At 37.3% G+C, this 19770-nt stretch overlaps 2 protein-coding genes across 4 annotated transcripts in view; one reads left to right on the plus strand and one right to left on the minus strand.

Moving 5' to 3' along the window:
• The window catches only part of LOC126191355 (deoxynucleoside kinase-like), an 87756-nt gene extending 71818 nt beyond the window's left edge, over window positions 1–15938 (minus strand). Inside the window, exons 1-2 of the mRNA XM_049932195.1 lie at window positions 15545–15938; window positions 15328–15461 (exon numbers count right to left, since the gene is read on the minus strand). Of these exons, the coding sequence (XP_049788152.1) occupies window positions 15328–15461; window positions 15545–15790 (380 nt within the window). The 5' untranslated portion in view covers window positions 15791–15938. The remainder of the gene's footprint in view (window positions 1–15327; window positions 15462–15544) is intronic.
• Window positions 15939–16113: 175 nt separating this feature from the next.
• Window positions 16114–19770, plus strand: part of LOC126191356 (trafficking protein particle complex subunit 8) — a 313324-nt gene continuing 309667 nt past the window's right edge. For all 3 annotated transcript variants that reach the window (XM_049932196.1, XM_049932197.1, XM_049932199.1), the window contains exons 1-2: window positions 16114–16478; window positions 16623–16784. In XM_049932196.1, the coding sequence (XP_049788153.1) occupies window positions 16322–16478; window positions 16623–16784 (319 nt within the window). In that variant the 5' untranslated portion in view covers window positions 16114–16321. The remainder of the gene's footprint in view (window positions 16479–16622; window positions 16785–19770) is intronic.

Raw genomic sequence — 19770 nt, forward strand, 5'->3', positions numbered from 1 at the left:
TCATTTACATTTTTCATGATGTCCTTTATGTCTGGACAAATGACCATTCTTATATCTCTGGGTAAATTTTCATTATATTATGAGAATTTCTTGCTGGAACTAAGGGTGTTATTCATATTAGTTGCTATAGGCGAATTGTCTGATTTCTAGACTCTAAACACTTAACCTAAGAACTGCACAGACCTCTATAAAGCCATTTCAAAGACATATTTCAAAGTTTCATAAGATGCTTTCAAAGACTGCAAAAACTAGGAGCTGATTTGAAATGATCCCTCCTCTCTCTTGATTACTGTACATGAAATTTGCCTTGTTGCTTGCATTACTGGAAGCTGTTCATAAAAAAGTTTGACTTCCTATTATGCTGTCTGTCAGACAAAAAGAAGAAGTTATTAATCTGTGGTGATTCCAATGTAAACTTTCTAAGTAATTCTGATAGGAAAAGTGAACTAGAAGTGTTATTAACAACATATAACTTAGGATAAGTGATCAGTTTCTGTTTATTGAGCTCCCAAAAGCAAATAACCTAAAGCCTCCAGAAGTGTGTATAAAAAGGGATCTCAGTAAAAGTAAAATGGATTTATTCCGCAGTAAATTAAGTATAATAAGCTGGCCTGTAGACTACAATAGTTCAAGCTCGATAAACTATGACAAATTCTTAAATTGTTTCTTAGAGGTGTTTAATGAATCATTTCCTCGTAGATATAAGCAAAAGAAAGTTAATGGTAAACTCAAATGGATTACAACAGGAATAAAGATCTCTAGTGCCAGAAAGAGAGAGCTCCGCAATGAGTTAAAATCAAACAGAAATCCAGATTTTGTTATTTATGTCAAACAGTATAAAGCTGTATTTAGGAAAGTTGTAGCGGCAGCTAAAAAAATGGCAAATAATAAATTCATACGAGAACACAGAAATAAGACAAAAGCAGTGTGGTCAGTTGTTCAGTCTGAACTAGGAGCCAAAGTAAATATTCATGAGATTTTGAAAATTAGACATGAAAATGAAATTATAGTAAACCCTGTTCAGATGTCAAGTAGTTTCAATGAATTCTTCCTACACGTAGTAAGATCGGATGTGGATGACATTCTACCAGGGCATCACAAATTTGGAAAACAGCCAGAACACATCTTTTAAACAATTTGAAAAAAAATAACCCAAAGGGATGTGGAAAAGGAAATATTGTCTCTAAAAAACAAAACCTCACATGGGTGGGATGAAATAACAACATCTGTAATCAAGTATGTTACGATATTATTTCCCAACCACTGTCAACTATTATAAATCAATCTTATGAACAGGGATGCTTTCCAGAGGTATTGAAATATGGTGAGATCAAACCTCTATTCAAGAAAGGATCGACAGAAGATAAGGGGAATTACTGCCCTATCTCTCTCTTGCCGGTCTTCTCTAAAGTGTTTGAAAAGATTGCAGTAAAACAAATTAATAACTTTCTTACTGTAAATGATATAATTTTTAAAAACCAGTTCGGATTCCTACAGGGTAAAAGCACTGCGAATGCTATAAATGAGTTTATCCAAAAAATATGCTCCACGTTAGATAAAGGTAGAAAGGTCACAGGTATATTCTGTGATCTGACTAAAGCTTTTGATTCAGTGAACCATGCATTACTCCTCCACAAATTACAGATGTATGGAATCAGACACACTGCTTTAAAATGGTTTAGCTCTTACCTGTCAGGTAGGAAACAAAGAGTAATTTTAACTTCAAATGGAACCAATTATTCATCAGACTGGAAAACAGTTCCCCAAGGAGTCCCACAAGGTTCGATATTGGGTCCCTATCTGTTTCTTTTTTACATAAATGACCTACCACTTGCTATTGATGTTCATTCAGTCTTATTTGCTGATGATACATCAGTTCTAATTGAAAATGAGGTATCTGAAAATATTCCAGAAAAAGCCAAAAATACTTTAGAAAAACTTGAATCTTGGTTCTATCAAAATGGACTAAAACTAAATGTAACTAAAACCAAAATGATGCTATTTGAAGCTAAATCAGAAGAAAGGAGTGAAATAAAGATAACTTGCAATGATCAGGATATCACAGAAGCAAACCACGTGAAGTTCTTAGGCCTAAATCTTGACAAAAATTTAAATTGGAAGGTACACATAAATTACTTAGCAAATAAACTGAACAACTTAGCATTTGCAATGTGTATTTTGTCAGGTGCCACAAACATGGATACCAGAAAGATAGTTTATCACTGCTACTTTGAGTCAGTTATTCGTTATGGCATAATCTTCTGGGGAAATTCAGCAAATGTCACTAGGCTCCTAGTATTATAAAAGAAAGTAATTAAAAACATGTTGTTGTTGTTGTTGTGGTCTTCAGTCCTGAAACTGGTTTGATGCAGCTCTCCATGCTACTCTATCCTGTGCAAGCTTCTTCATCTCCCAGTACCTACTGCAACCTACATCCTTCTGAATCTGCTTAGTGTATTCATCTCTTGGTCTCCCCCTACGATTTTTACCCTCCACGCTGCCCTCCAATACTAAATTGGTGATCCCTTGATGCCTCAGAACATGTCCTACCAACCGATCCCTTCTTCTGGTCAAGTTGTGCCACAAACTTCTCTTCTCCCCAATCCTATTCAATACTTCCTCATTAGTTATGTGATCTACCCATCTAATCTTCAGCATTCTTCTGTAGCACCACATTTCAAAAGCTTCTATTCTCTTCTTGTCCAAACTATTTACCGTCCATGTTTCACTTCCATACATGGCTACACTCCATACAAATACTTTCAGAAATGACTTCCTGATACTTAAATCCATACTCGATGTTAACAAATTTTTCTTCTTCAGAAACACTTTCCTTGCCATTGCCAGTCTACATTTTATATCCTCTCTACTTCGACCATCAGCAGTTATTTTGCTCCCCAAATTGCAAAACTCCTTTACTACTTTAAGTGTCTCATTTCCTAATCTAATTCCCTCAGCATCACCCGACTTAATTAGACTACATTCCATTATCCTCGTTTTGCTTTTGTTGATGTTCATCTTATATCCTCCCTTCAAGATACCATCCATTCCGTTCAACTGCTCTTCTAAGTCCTTTGCTGTCTCTGACAGAATTACAATGTCATCGGCGAACCTCAAAGTTTTTATTTCTTCTCCATGGATTTTAATACCTACTCAGAATTTTTCTTTTGTTTCCTTTACTGCTTGTTCAATATACAGATTGAATAACATCGGGGAGAGGCTACAACCCTGTCTTACTCCCTTCCCCACCGCTGCTTCCCTTTCATGTCCCTCGACTCTTATAACTGCCATCTGGTTTCTGTACAAATTGTAAATAGCCTTTCGCTCCCTGTATTTTACCCCTGCCACCTTTAGAATTTGAAAGAGAGTATTCCAGTCAACAATGTCAAAAGCTTTCTCTAAGTCTACAAATGCTAGAAACGTACGTTTACCTTTCCTTAATCTTTCTTCTAAGATAAGTCGTAAGGTCAGTATTGCCTCACGTGTTCCAGTATTTCTACGGAATCCAAACTGATCTTCCCCAAGGTCGGCTTCTACTAGTTTTTCCATTCGTCTGTAAAGAATTCGTGTTAGTATTTTGCAGCTGTGGCTTATTAAACTGATTGTTCGGTAATTTTCACATCTGTCAACACCTGCTTTCTTTGGGATTGGAATTATTATATTCTTCTTGAAGTTTGAGGGTATTTCACCTGTCTCATACATCTTGTTCACTAGATGGTAGAGTTTTGTCAGGACTGGCTCTCCCAAGGCCGTCAGAAGTTCCAATGGAATGTTGTCTACTCCGGGGGCCTTGTTTCGACTCAGGTCTTTCAGTGCTCTGTCAAACTCTTCACGCAGTATCGTATCTCCCATTTCATCTTCATCTACATCCTCATCCATTTCCATAATATTGTCCTCAAGTACATCGCCCTTGTATAGACCCTCTATATACTCCTTCCACATTTCTGCTTTTCCTTCTTTGCTTAGAACTGGGTTTCCATGTGAGCTCTTGATATTCATACAAGTGGTTCTCTTATCTCCAAAGGTCTCTTTAATTTTCCTGTAGGCAGTATCTATCTTACCCCTAGTGAGATAAGCCTCTACATCCTTGCATTTGTCCTCTAGCCATGCCTGCTTAGCCATTTTGCACTTCCTGTCGATCTCATTTTTGAGACGTTTGTATTCCTTTTTGCCTGCTTCATTTACTGAATTTTTATATTTTCTCCTTTCATCAATTAAATTCAATATTTCTTCTGTTACCCAAGGATTTCTACTAGCCCTCGTCTTTTTACCTACTTGATCCTCTGCTGCCTTCACTACTTCATCCCTCAAAGCTACCCATTCTTCTTCTACTGTATTTCTTGCCCCCATTCCTGTCAATTGTTCCCTTATGCTCTCCCTGAAACTCTGTACAACCTCTGGTTCTTTCAGTTTATCCAGGTCCCATCTCCTTAAATTCCCGCCTTTTTGCAGTTTCTTCAGTTTTAATCTACAGGTCATAACCAATAGATTGTGGTCAGAGTCCACATCTGCCCCTGGAAATGTCTTACAATTTAAAACCTGGTTCCTAAATCTCTGTCTTACCATGATATAATCTATCTGATACCTTTTAGTATCTCCAGGGTTCTTCCATGTATACAACCTTCTATCATGATTCTTAAACCAAGTGTTAGCTATGATTAAGTTGTGCTCTGTGCAAAATTCTACCAGGCGGCTTCCTCTTTCATTTCGTAGCCCCAATCCATATTCACCTACTACATTTCCTTCTCTTCCTTTTCCTACACTCGAATTCCAGTCACCCATGACTATTAAATTTTCGTCTCCCTTCACTATCTGAATAATTTCTTTTATCTCATCATACATTTAATCAATTTCTTCGTCATCTGCAGAGATAGTTGGCATATAAACTTGTACTACTGTAGTAGGTGTGGGCTTCGTATCTATCTTGGCCACAATAATGCGTTCACTATGCTGTTTGTAGTAGCTTACCCGCATTCCTATTTTCCTATTCATTATTAAACCTACTCCTGCATTACCCTTATTTGACTTTGTGTTTATAACCCTGTAGTCACCTGACCAGAAATCTTGTTCCTCCTGCCACCGAACTTCACTAATTCCCACTATATCTAACTTTAACCTATCCATTTCCCTTTTTAAATTTTCTAACCTACCTGCCCGATTAAGGGATCTGACATTCCACGCTCCGATCCGTAGAACGCCAGTTTTCTGTCTCCTGATAATGACATCCTCTTGAGTAGTCCCCGCCTGGAGATCCGAATGGGGGACTATTTTACCTCCGGAATATTTTACCCAAGAGGACGCCATCATCGTTTAATCATACAGTAAAGCTGCATGCCCTCGGGAAAAATTACGGCCGTAGTTTCCCCTTGCTTTCAGCCGTTCGCAGTACCAGCACAGCAAGGCCGTTTTGGTTATTATTACAAGGCCAGATCAGTCAATCATCCAGACTGTTGCCCTTGCAACTACTGAAAAGGCTGCTGCCCCTCTTCAGGAACCACACGTTTGTCTGGCCTCTCAACAGATACCCCTCCGTTGTGGTTGCACCTACGGTACGGCTATCTGTATCCCTGAGGCACGCAAGCCTCCCCACCAACGGCAAGGTCCATGGTTCATGTGTGTTGCAAAAAAACGGGAATCCTGTCGACCACTGTTAAAAAATTTAAAAGTACTGTCTATCCCCTCACTTTACATATATGAGATGGTGGTGTTCCTATATAGAAATCAACATACACTAGACAATTTCCGTTTTGACCACAACTACAGCACTCGCCACAGAGATAACTTCAAACTTCCAACACATTGTTTAAAACTTTATGCCCAAACGCCAGAGTATATGGGGTTAAAAATTTTCAATAAAATAATAGGCAGTAATATATTTAAAATGGAGATTGGTTCACTGAAAAGATTGCTCTTTACTCTCCTGGTGGAAAAGTGTTATTATTCTGTCGATGAATTCACTGAGGACAGCTTCACATTCTGAACACAGGGATTGTAATACATTTATTATTTTATGTACATGTGTAGCTGTAACTTAGAATTGTAAAATATAATGTAAACTTTTGTATTTCTCTTAAAAAAGTGAAAAAAGTTTCTTTTGTAAACCTTGACATGTCTCCTGTACATCAAATCAAATGATTTGAAAATTGTATGTAATGAGATGAATAAACCACATAACACATAACATAACATACACATAAAGCTCAGGACAGTAGCACTCTAATAGATAATGTATTTGTACAGAAAGAGGATGTAAAACAAACACATACTTTCCCTGTGGTAAATAGATTGTCAAGACCATGATGCACAACTGATTAACTTACAAAACCTAACAGGGCGTACAGTTCAGAAACCATTAAGTAAAAGTGTGAGGTTGCTCAAGCCGGTATCTATAGAGCACTTCAGAGAAAACTTAAGAAATGTTAGTTGGGGAGATGTATATAATGGGCCAAATGCTAATGATAAATGCAACATATTTCTTGGTAAATTTATATCCCTTTTTGAACATTGTTTCCCAAAGAAAATTAATAAATGTAACACCACACACTTTTCAAAGAAACCTTGGATTACTACAGGTATTAAAGTGTCTTCAGAAAGGAAAATAAAACTGTATGAGACAGCAAGAACTAGTAAAGATCCAGAAGTAGTTTTAGATTATAAAAATTATTGTAACATACTGAGAAAAGTTGTAAGAAAATCAAGAAATATGTATGTTAGAGAAGAAATTAACAATTCTGGCAATAAAATAAAATCAATACAGAATGTTGTTACGAGGGAGACAGGAAAAGTAACCACTGGGGTAGGTAGTATTACCATTAAAGAGAACAAGACCATCCTAACCAACAGTATACAAGTAGCTAATGTATTTAACAACCATCTCTTAAGTGTAGGAGAACAAATTGGTGAGAACAGTTCAAAAGAAAAAGCCAGTCTCTTTTGAAAAGATTTAGTCAGATTAACTTTCACCTAACAACCTCTTGCGAAATAAGTAAAATTATTAAAGCTTTGAAAAATAAATGTTCTGTTGGAATAGATGACATCTCTAATAAGATATTAAAACAATGTGGAGGAATTACAGCTGATGTTCTGACTCTGTACTGCTTCTGTTGATTGTGCTGCTGCTGACGGTGCTGTGTCTGCTGTTTCTGGTACTGCTGCTTTTAGTGCCACCAGTGTCACTAAAAGCAGCAGTACCAGAAACAGCAGACACAGCACCGTCAGCAGCAGCACAATCAACAGAAGCAGTACAGACAACAGGAGCAGCAGCAGTTCCAACATCAGCAGTGGCAGAAAAGTACACAACCTCACATGGAGCAACAAGCAGACGGAAGAGAGTGCCTCCCTCCCATCTGCAAGATTTTTTAGTCACAAGCATGATGAAAAAGAAACCTCCAAGATAAGTAACATTAAATCTCTAACAGTGCTTCACCACAACATTCAGAGTGTAAAAAGCAAAGTGCAACAGCTAGAAGTTGAGTTACAATCCTTAGACAGTCCAGTTATCTGCATCACAGAGCACTGGTGCAAAGTCAATGAAATTCAATACATAAATTTGCCCTCATATGTACTAGCTTGTTCTTATTGCAGAAACTCAATGAAAGGTGGAGGATCATGTATTTTTGTTAAGAGTGGTATTTCATTTAAAGTTAGGAATGATATTATCCTACTAAGTGTAGACAAGCATTTTGAAGTGTCAGCAGTAGAGATACCAGCTGTAGATATGCCCAAAAAACTAATTGTACTATGTGTATACCGTTCTCCCAGTGGTGTTTTAGAAACATTCTTTTCAAAACTTATGCAAAGCCTAGAACAAGTGTCATCCCTGAAAAGTAATATACTCTTGTGTGGTGACTTAAACATTAACACAGCTAAGGCAGGTGAAACCAGTAACACTTTTCTGAATATTCTGAATAGTTTTGGCATGTCCTCTTTAGTTAATTGTGCAACAAGAATAACCAAACACTCAACATCTACCATTGACCATGTAGCTACAGATATAGGTGGGGAAAACTGTGTCATAACTGTCAAAAATCTTGGACTGTCAGATCATTTATGCCAAATCATAAAAGTAAAAGCTTCTGTAGAAAAACCAGTAAACCTCCACATGTTTAAAAGAGTCTACTCAGACGCAGCAATACAAAAATTTTGCTTACAATTAAGACATGAAAGGTGGGAAGAAGTATATTCAGAAAATAATGTGAATCAGAAATTCTCCAAATTCATGTCGGAGTTTAAGATAATATTCGAAGAAGCCTTCCCCAAAGCACTAAGTTCTACTGGAACATCCACCAAAAATAAGTGGATTACCACAGGAATTAGAAAATCTGCCCAAACTTTTAAATACCTAAACTCTATAAAAAACAACAACAGTGATCCAGATTTTCTTCATTACTACAGAAACTACAAAAAAATCTATAGGAAGGTGCTCAATGTTGCAAAAAAAAGGCCAATGATAGACTAATAAATCTAGCTAAAAATAAAAGTAAAGCTACATGGACTATAGTGAAACAAGAGACAGGAACTGCAACACAAAGGCAAATAAACACCCAAATCAGGAACAAAGAAAACCTAACAAGTACCCCAAAAGAACTAGCAAACTTTGTTAATTCTTACTTTAGTAGTATAGCTACAAAGTTACAGGAAATTTTTTCAAAATCTCATAATCCACGAACACGGGAATATACATCAAATTCAATGGTATTGCTACCCACTACTGAGGAAGAAGTATGTAATGTGGTAAGGAAATTAAAGAGCAAAAATTCAGCAGGTTTAGATGAAATTCCAATGTCTGTGCTGAAAAAATGCATAAATAGTATCAAAGCCCCCCTAACCAATATCATAAATGAATCTTTCAAAGCCGGTTGTTTCCCTGATTATCTGAAACATGCAAAAATTTTACCTCTACACAAAAAAGATGATGTAGAAAACATTGAGAACTACAGGCCAATTGCCCTACTGTCATCATTTTCCAAAATAATAGAGTCCATAATGAAGAACAGACTTATGAGCTATCTAAACAAATACAACCTTCTTTCAAATGACCAATTTGGTTTCAGACCCGGCAGAGATACAGAAATGGCAATAGCACATTTCACTAAAGTGGTTTTAGAAGCACTGGATGAAGGCAACTATGTATCTGGCATATTCCTTGACCTGTCAAAGGCCTTTGATACAGTTGACCACCAGAATCTATTACTTAAGTTAGAAGCACTAGGAGTAAGAGGGGTAATCAACAAATGGTTCCATTCATACCTAAAAAATAGAGTACAGTGGGTAGAGATCTCGCATGTCTCCAGTAGATCAAAGTTCATAGAAAAACACCTGTCAGATCCACAACATATTAATATTGGGGTCCCTCAGGGAAGTGTGCTGGGTCCGGTGTTGTTCTTGATTTATATAAATGACTTTCCACAATATATCCGACATGGAGAGAAGATATTGTTTGCCGATGACAGCAATATTATAATCACCAGTGAGACATCAGCACAAATGTTGGAAAATTGTAATGAATCACTGAAAGATGTCTACAAATGGTCTACAGAGAATAAAGTGACCTTAAATATTAAGAAAACAAATAGCATACGCTTTAGAATAAACAGAAAAAACAGTCCCCTAAAGTTAAAGCTACATAACACCTCTGTAGACGAAGTGCCCACCACAAAATTCCTAGGGTTGCATATTGACAGCCAGCTTAGGTGGAGTGAACATGTTAAAAAACTCACAAAGAAGATATCTACAACGTGTTACGCACTTAGAGTTCTCTCGTCAGTATGCAGCGATGAATGTCTAAGAACTGTATATTTTAGCTATGTACATTCAGTCATAAGCTATGGGATAATTTTCTGGGGAAATAATGTACTCAACCTACAAACAGTTTTTAAAGTGCAGAAGAGAGCAGTGAGAATTATAACTAAAAGCAGTAAGTGGGCTCACTGCAGAGAACTATTCAAAATACTTGGTATTCTAACTGTTCCCTGTTTATTTATGTTCCACACTATAGTATAAAGAAAAATATAGTGAATTATAGTACAAACAGCACTTTACACAGCTATAGCACAAGAACAAGCCACTGCCTTCATCTAGATAGGAGAAATAAGCATAAGACCCAAAAAAGTTTCTTGTATCAGGGTGTAAAATTGTATAACAAGCTGCCACAGGAAATCAAAGAAATTAACAGCATGTACTGTTTCAGAAAAACTCTTAAACTGTATTTTCAGGAACACTGTTTTTACACAGTAAGTGAATATTTAAATGTTTGAATGTAATTTAAGTGACATAATGACATTGTATTGTATATTCTGTAAATGTATAACAAGCTGCACAGGACATCAAAGAAATTAACAACATGTACTGTTACAGAAAAACCCTTAAACTATATTTTCAGGAACACTGTTTCTAAACAATAAGTGAATATTTAATTGTTTGAATGTAATTTAAGTGATAAATGTCATTGTATTTGTATACTCTGTAAATGCATATGAAAGTGTCAATGTATCTGCAAAAATCACTGTATCCAAACTGACAACATCCATACATTGCAAAATGTCTACGGATGGCTAATCAAATAAATAAATAAATAAATCATATTAATGCATCACTAACTCAATGTATTTTCCCAGGCAGGTTAAAATAGGTCATTGTCAGGCCTCTCTACAAAAAGGAGGACACCACAGATGTCAATAATTATCGGCCAGTATCCTTGCTTACAGCATTTTCAAAAAGCTTCGAGAAAGTAATGAACTCGAGAGTGGTTAGCCATCTCAACAGTAATGGGATACTTAGTAAATCAAATTTCGGATTTCAAAAATGCTGTTCCACCGAGACAACAATATACAGTTTTACTGTCCACGTAATACAGTCTTTAAATAGTAAAATGTCACCCATAGGAATTTTCTGTGACTTGTCCAAAGCATTTGATTGTGTGAACCATGGCATTATGTTACAGAAATTACAATTCTATGGTATAAAGGGAATAGCATATGAGTGGTTTAAGTCATACCTACAGAACAGGAAGCCAAAAGTTTCCTTATATGGGTCAAGTGATTTAAATAAGTTTACCACTTCATCTAACTGGGGTGAAATTACATTAGGTGTTCCACAGGGTTCAGTCATGGGTCCCCTTCTGTTCTTGATATATGTGAATGACCTCCCTTCCTATCTGAAACAGGAAGGTGAACTGACACTGTTTGCTGATGATACAAGCATCATTATTAATCCAGTTCAAACTCCAATTGAAAATGATACAAATAAGGTCTTTGGAAAAGTCATTAATTGGTTTTCTGCGAATGGGCTTGCTCTAAACTTTGAAAAAACACAGTACATCCAATTCTCTGCTGCAAAAAGTACAGTTCCTTCAATAAATATAATACATCAACAGAAGTCAGTAAACAGGGTAGACATACTAAGTTTTTGGGTGTACATATAGATGAGAATCTTAAATGGAAAATTCGTATTATGGATCTTCTAAAGCGACTAGGTTCAGCAACTTTTGTAATCAGAATAATTGCCAATTTTGAGGATACAGAAATTAGTAAGCTAACATACTTTGCATACTTTCACTCTCTGATGTCATATGGAATAATATTTTGGGTTAACTCACCATTTAGACAAAAAGTATTCACTGCTTAACAGAAAGAGGTTAAAATAATGTTTGGGGTTCATAGTCGCACGTCTTGCTGGAATCTTTTTAAAAGACTGGGAATTCTTACAACAGCCTCACAGTACATTTACTCACTAATGAAATTTTTTCTCAACAACATGGACCAGTTTAAAAACAGTGACATTCATGATATAATAGCAGAAAAAAGGAAAACTTACACTATCCTTTACTCAACCTATCTTGATATGCATTGCTTGTGCACTTGACACGCCCATCATAACGACTACCGGTACCTTGCAATTGATCAACTGACCATCCAAGTTTTCTCTGTCTGTCTGGCATTATGGTTCACCCTTTTTCTTGTAACTTTGGCATAAAAAATAATTTTGTTCTTAAAAGATTCTAGGGAAATCAATGTCCTCTAAGATAAGAGTCCCAACTAGCCTGAATAAGCGTAGTTAGTTTCCCCTTCACACAGTCCCTTGAGGAAGACATAAATTTTCTATGGCCTGACTAGTCAAGTGTAGTTACTGATTGCAGTGAATAAAATTCTGCCTCTGCCACAATGTCCTTTAATAATAATTTTAGCAGTTTAGAGGATTAATCCTCCGTCCTGAGGCATCAGGAAGCTGAGCATGCTGTGCAACATGCCGAAATTCCTTTTGAAAATTAATCATGTTAATTTTGTTACACTACAGCTAGGTGTACAGGCTGGTTACGCCTTATGTTTGACATTGTGATGCCGGAAGATTATGGATCAAACCTTGGTAACTGGCTTATTAACAGAAGACCTCATGGCAAAACTGGAAGTTGATTCACTAACATTACAGTAGTTTTTACCATCCTCACAAGCCGGATAGTTAAACCAAGATTATTGCTTTCTGAAGCACGCTATTTTATACCATGATGCCCCTTGATGGTCACTGAAACATGCCCGGAGTATACAGTAATAGGAAACTGGCAACATTGAAGAGCCCACAATGTATGCACACCAGAATTGCTATGACCTTACACATTGATTACCAACTATGCCCCTATGGGAATACAACAGTCCGAGATTAGGCTTGCAGAATGGAGATAGTACTGCCAAGGCTGGGTGTCCTGTGTTTACCATACACATTCTCACTAAAGAGTTGTGAGACCCTCAAGAGGGAGTCACGGTATCGTAGCACGCATACGAATTTGCAGGCAGATGTTGTCTTTTTAAGCTCTTATGGCCTTTCAGTCACTGTATATTAACTAGCTTGACCCAAATTTTTGTCGCACAATTTCTGTTATGCTCATGCTAATAAAGTATACATACTCCACTGGTGACTTTCAGCAATGGGAACACACCATTAAAATGGATCTATGAGCATAAATGGCTGAGGAACTGACATGAACTGAAAAAGATGCGTATGATATTAAGCAATGCATTGTGATTCACTGAAGCAAAACAAACCTCTATGTATAAAAGGAAATGTTCTGACTGGTTTGACTCCTCACTGCCCATTCCAAACTACCATGTATAGGAACTTGAAATTTAGAGCGGGTGTTGATCTTACACTGTAGGCATTGATAAACAAGGGATCTTTCAAAATTTCACCCCTCATCCCTAACGGGCTGAAATAAAGGACAAAAGGTTTTTTTGAAAATATGTCACTATAACTGCAATTTTGAAGCTGGAACTACGAAAACTGGTATTGCATCTCATGCTAAAGAAATACATGTTTCAGCTTTTTTTTTTTTGGAAATTTAACCCCTAAGAGTAAAACAGTTGGTGATAGTTTTTTTGGAACGAAATCATTATTAAAGAACTACTGAAGCATTTTTAAAGCTACATCTATGAACATGGGTATTTCACTTCCCAGTCTTTTTAAAAGCTTTAGTAATTTTGGAAATTCAGCCAATAAGGGGGTAAAAAGTGAGTGAAACCTGTTTTGGAAAATATATCATCATTAAAGCACCAATTAAACATTTTTAAAGCAAGATATATGACAGTTAGTATTTGAAATAATAAAAAATGTGTTACAGTGTTTTTGGAAATTCAACCCCCAATGGAGCAAAATATGGGATGAAAATTTTAATAAAATCATTTCATTACGAAAGCATTTTAAGTTAAATCTAAGAAAACCGATATTTAGCTTCTTGTTTGGAAATAAACGAATTTGTTTCAGTGTTTTTCAGAAATTCTGCCTCTAAGGAGTCGAAATAGTGGATGACAATTATTATCATGTCACAAATTTTTAAAGTTAAATCTATGAAAATTTTTATTTGATTTCCATGGAAATATCAGCATAAAGACTGTAAAAGGCAAGATTAACGAAGACCTCTGACTATAGCTGCCAGAATCATTTTTTTTTGTCAGAAGTACAGCCCTGCTTCTATGACCTTAATTAGCATGCAAAGTTTAGATGTTGCCGTTTGTGAGCAATAAAAACATTCGACTAAAGGAAAACAAAAAAAATCTGCGCAGACCACACAGTGCGAGCGAAGCAACATGGGATAAGTGAGTATAAGATAAAAGAATGGCTGTATAATGAAACAGAGAAAAAATTGTCATAAGGAACAGAAAATTTTATATATTTAGAAGATATTATAATATGGGAAAACCGAGCTGATATGCAGATGATCTAAGTGTACAAAGAAGAAATAATTCTAAAATCTTGCACAGCTATTTCAAATCAGTGTAATTCCATAATGCAAAAGAATGACTGAGCATATATATTACGTGCAAGCAATGATATGAATTGAGTTGGAAACAAGTCTGGATGAAGCACTCGAATCAGAATAAAACTATAAGAAGATTTTGGGGCAGTTGCAAAACTTGTCATGTATGTCAGTATGGAGGTAAAAGCTTGAGAGAATGTCCTTTGGAAGCTTACTCATATACATATGAAGAGTGCACGAGTGAGAATATGGAATGTTGGTCTGTAGAAGACACGTCTTTTGCTTAGATATCAAGTTTGCAAAATGTGGAAATTCACAGATGTGCTATAGTGTTGTATGAACTGTATTCCAGACAGCTTTATTCAAAAGTGTTTGCTAATCTTGCTCAACCTCTTTCTCACATGTTGCCAACAGTTAGGACACTTAGGTTTTAATGTCAAGTTTTTGACAAGGTTATTAGAGATGAACATGTTGGATGGTGGGAGGATATCAGCCATGTTACTTGCCAGGGATCCAATCTGGCATTTGCCTAAAGTGATTTAGGGAAATTGTGGCTTATGTCTAGATGGTCAGATGGATATATGCAGCACCACATCCTCAAATGCGAGTCCCGTGTTTTAATTACTGCATCACCTTGCTTGGTGACCCCAACCATGTCATGTCAACAGTATTATTAATACACAGCCTTGTGTACAAAGCATTTCCTCCAAGCAACAAGTACAGATAAAGTTGAAATTCAATGTAACAGTTTTTATGATTTTTTACAACACATGAAGAAATTTTCACTATTCTAAGGAACTTAATAATTGGTTGATTTCATCCTAGTTGTGGTAACTCATTTTTTTCCATTAGCTTTTTAAAGGTTATTCTCTTGTAGTATGGCCGGATGGAGATATGCAGCACCACATCCTCAAATGGCAAAGAAGTGTACAGCAGTATTTCTGGCGACTAGAAATGAATGTTCTACAGAAGATTATTTCATGACTGTGCAAAATGAATTAGATGCCATATCAAATTTTGTCTAATAAATCTTGTCAAATATTTCCTACTGGGAAGTGAACAAATAATGGCAAATTATTAACCTCGCACTATATATGGATCTTTCCATTAATTTCAGACGATGATTCGAGCGTTGCATATGAAAATCCAACATAGTTAACTGCACATACGATTGGAAAGCGTGGGCCCACCGCGTTGGATTTTCGTACAACAGACCCTGAAACACAAATTCATCATCGTAGCTTTAACATTGCATCAGATTTTTTGTAAAGCAACTGACTCTGCCTGCGTCACACTAACAAGCAAATTATGTCCTCTTAAATTTCTCCATCTTTCCACTGGTTCTGAAAGGATTAAAGCATCATCATTCGCAAAATGGTTTAAAAATGTCGTTTTTCCACTCCCTATGTTCCCTTCCACGAGCACAGTAAATTGTGTTTGCTTCTCTTTTACTCCTGACATTTTTGCTTCCTGTATAGAAATTCCGACAAAACTGTTACGGAGACATAAAAGAAGCCTCAATCGCTTACGCATACTAGCACTCATGAAACATGTTATCACAACCACGGCGCCGTTTCGAACGCGATAAACGTCAAAATACCAAGTCACGTGCGTAAACAGCAGTCGCACCGCGCTCTCACAGAAAAAAGGGATAACGAAAAATTTCTTGAAAAGAAGCAAAATGATTTATTTTTACAGTAACAAAATTTTACACTAAGAAGCGCAACTCCGACTCCTCTACACTTCTATGACATGCAGTGCAGCAGTGCCATTCACGCATGACACATATTACGTTACTTGCCACACGACTAGCGTTTGGACACTTCACGAATGTTATCTTTGACGAATCAGCTGAGATACATCAAAGATAATGACACAAACCAACAAACACTGTAGATAGTTCAAATCTACGTTAATGTGAAACATGGGAGTAATGGGGGTTAGGGATAATATGAAAGTGTTAGTAGTGAAAGTGCAAAAAGAAAAGACATGCACCTGAACTATGGTGGGAAAGGCATGATCGAAGTAATACCATAACCTGTCATTTACCGGGACGACTGTCATTAACGCTACGAAATGGCTCAGTGCAAGTTGACACCCCATGAATTCATCCAGAATGCTTTTTCGCCACTTATAGCCGCTATGTGTAGCCCCTTGGTCGATCAGGCATGCCAGAAAAACAACTTATCTTTTACAGAAATGATTCAGCCGTTTTGCAAATTGAATACAGAAGGTTTGTGTTAATTACAGGTGTGATAGTGACAACGATAAAGTGTGCCCTCATCAGCTTACAGTTTAGCTGAATTAGTTTACAGTGATACTCAAGTTTCAATTGGCCGTATACAGGTTGTGTATGTTGTTAACTGTTATGTTGCAGCCCATTTCCGAGAACCATCAGGTGGTGTTATACCAGTGAGAAACTTAAGATTTACAGTGTTGGATGTTAACGCTCGTCCACCTCAGCCAACACTGGCAAGGAAGTTTCTTAATGAATCTGTAAGCTTTGCATCTAGTGAGCGAAACTACCCCATCAATATAGGTAATATGGTATTTATATTTTCGTTTTTTAACTCAACATTTTGCCAAATGAGACTCCTTACTTGGTTTCTTTTATGTCTAGAAATTCTTGCATGTATTTGGACATCAAACTAATGATCCACTCACATTTCGATAATTGTCATGTACTGTGATGTGACAGCCTATCCTGGAAGACCTTATCTGTACACTTCCAGCGTCAACATGCATAAGCTTATAAAGAATGGCAAATCTGTTGTTTTACTGACGGAAAGGACGAACATTATGTGGACCACAAGAAGTACCCCTGTTTTGCATCTAATGACAATGGGCAGTTACTGTGCAGTCCATTGTCAACTGATATTGTCACCACAGTTGTACATATAGCCGTACAAACACCATTAGTGTTGCCCAGTGGTAAGACTAATATTTGTGTTCTCTGCACAATTCTCCAAATTATAGGTAGTGTCTGATGTTTATTTGAGCTGCTTGACTTTTTTATGTATACTCCTTATGCTACTCTAGTCTCAACTGGAGATTAAATCTGTATATCAGATCTGTTGTATGGTGTACAAATTAGAAGATCTGGAAATAAATTAATTGCCTTCATTCCAATTAATAGGTATGATGTGTAAATAACACAAAAACACTACACTTTTGGTTTCACTTCAGAGTCTTCGAAATTATGGCACGTACTGAGTTTGATGTATTTGACAGTGAATCTTTAAACCTCATACAATGAACTCGGCTGCCAACATTTGATTTCCTGACAGCATTGTAAAAGCACAATAGTGCCTAAGTGTAATTCTAATTTATTGATCAAATGGTTAGCCTGTCATTAACCAAGCTCTTTACATAAAGTGAATGCTGTTCATGAATGGCTACACAACAGACTGAATCACTAAATTAATGTGCAAATTTTCTGTTAGTATGCACGGGATAACCACGAGAGTGCTCCTGCTGTCATATGAAATCACACCCCAGGCCATAACTCCAGGTGTAGGTCCAGTGCATCTAGCACACAGACAGGTTGCTTGCAGCCTCTCAAGTGGCGTCGTCCTAACCAAAACATGGTCATCACTGGCACTGAGACAGAACCGGCTTCCATCAGAAAACACAACAGACTTCCACCCTGCCCTCCATTGAGTTCTTGCTTGACATGACTGAAGACGCAAATGGTGGTGGTTTGGTGCTAGTGGAGTGAACACTATAGGGCATCTGGCTCTGCGCTGTCCTTGAAGTAGTAGATTTGTAACAGTTTGTTGTGTAACTGTATTGCCAACTGCTGCTCAGATTGCTGCTGCATATGCAATACAATGCACTGGAGCCATATGCCGAACATGGTGGTCTTCTCTCGATAGCACCATGTGGCCATTTAGAGCCCAGACTTCTTGTGACCGTACATTCATGTGACCACACTTCCCAGGAAATATGTGTAGTGACTACATTCCTGCCAAGTGTTTCTACTGTACCGCAAAAGGAACATTCAGCTTCTCAAAGTCAGTGAGGTGTTGATGATGGTGTCTTTGTCATCTTAAAGTCATTCTTGACTAACATCAGCTCGCCATGTCCAGTCTCAAAGATAAATGATGCTCGTGGCCATCACATCGTGTATTTAAAGCAAACCTGATTTGCACCCTCATAGTGGTGTATTTTTTTTCCATCGGTGTATAATACCAATAAGAGAAATTTTGTGTATGTCGCTCAGTCATATTATGACACAGAAATGAATGAGGTATTCAGCCATAAAATACATTTTAGCAGCTTTCCAGTGATATAAGGAATTTAATGGATATTTGCACAGTATGTCGTGTGTGTGTGTGTGTGTGTGTGTGTGTGTGTGTGTGTGTGTTTGTTTTTGTTTGTTTGAACATAGTAAGAGGTCACAATTTTGAAGACTATTTCCTCCTCCATCAGCAGTAAAATTAACTTAGACATTTGCTGTGCATGTCTCTCTAAATATACACTAGCTCTGCTGTCATTGGCTGACAACTCTTGCATGTTGGTAAGACAAGGATGGTATTTCCTTGCACAATACACAGGATCATTATGAGGTGAGGTCTGACCATAGTGCCACTTGCGGTGAACACAGGTTTATAACATGTGCATTATTTATGGCACTTTTCAGGTATTGTGATCACTGGATAATGCCCTGAACACTTGCAATACATAAATTTCAGAAACGTTGAGAAATCTGTTGTTACAGAACAGTTTGGCAAAAAGGGTACAAGATCTAAAAACAAAACCATAGAGTTACTGGTGTTTGAAATGGTGATAACAATTTGTTTGTGACAGTGATGTCAATAAAGTGAGAGAGATCCTATTGAGCACTGCTTGAGAGCAGTTGTGGATGTTGAATACTGCAGGTAGCAACTTTTTTGGGTCAATGGAGGCGTCCAATCCCACCCGTCGGCTTTGACCCATGACGTAAGGTTGTTGTGGCATGTGACGTCATGACTGCGCAGAGTTTAGTTTGAGTGTGTGGTATTTATAGTTGTTATTTTGTTGCGGTCGGTGGTGCCGCCTGGTGGTGTGTTTGCAGTTTGCGTGTTGTGTGGTGTATTGGCTTCATTCTGGTATTGCTGTTTGTCCTGCAAGGTATCAGTTTGAGTGTGTCTTGACAGGAATTGCTTTCAGTGAGTGACCAATTTAGTTTTTGTTGTGTCCAAGTTATTGTAGTGCTGTTTGCTGTATGCCATGTGTTACTTTGTTTAATTTAATTTGTGGCTGTTTTCGTTAAATATGGATATGATGGGTAAATTCAACAGCGCTCGTTTGCCTGCAGAAAGGGGGGTCAGTGCTTTTTCTCTTATAAAGTTTTTGCTATTGTATGGGCTGCTGGCAGAAGTGGTTAAGTGCAGCATGTGTCTGCATGAAATACGATTGGCAAAAGTTCCGGCGTCTCAGACCAGCGATGGCTACACGTGGCAGTGCCGTAGGGACAACCTATGACGCTCCATAAGGCGTGGTACCTGGTTCGAGAGGTCTAGGTTGGGCTTGCGAGAGATTGT

The sequence above is a fragment of the Schistocerca cancellata genome, chromosome 6 (genome assembly GCF_023864275.1).
Source record: "Schistocerca cancellata isolate TAMUIC-IGC-003103 chromosome 6, iqSchCanc2.1, whole genome shotgun sequence".
Lineage (NCBI taxonomy): Eukaryota > Metazoa > Arthropoda > Insecta > Orthoptera > Acrididae > Schistocerca > Schistocerca cancellata.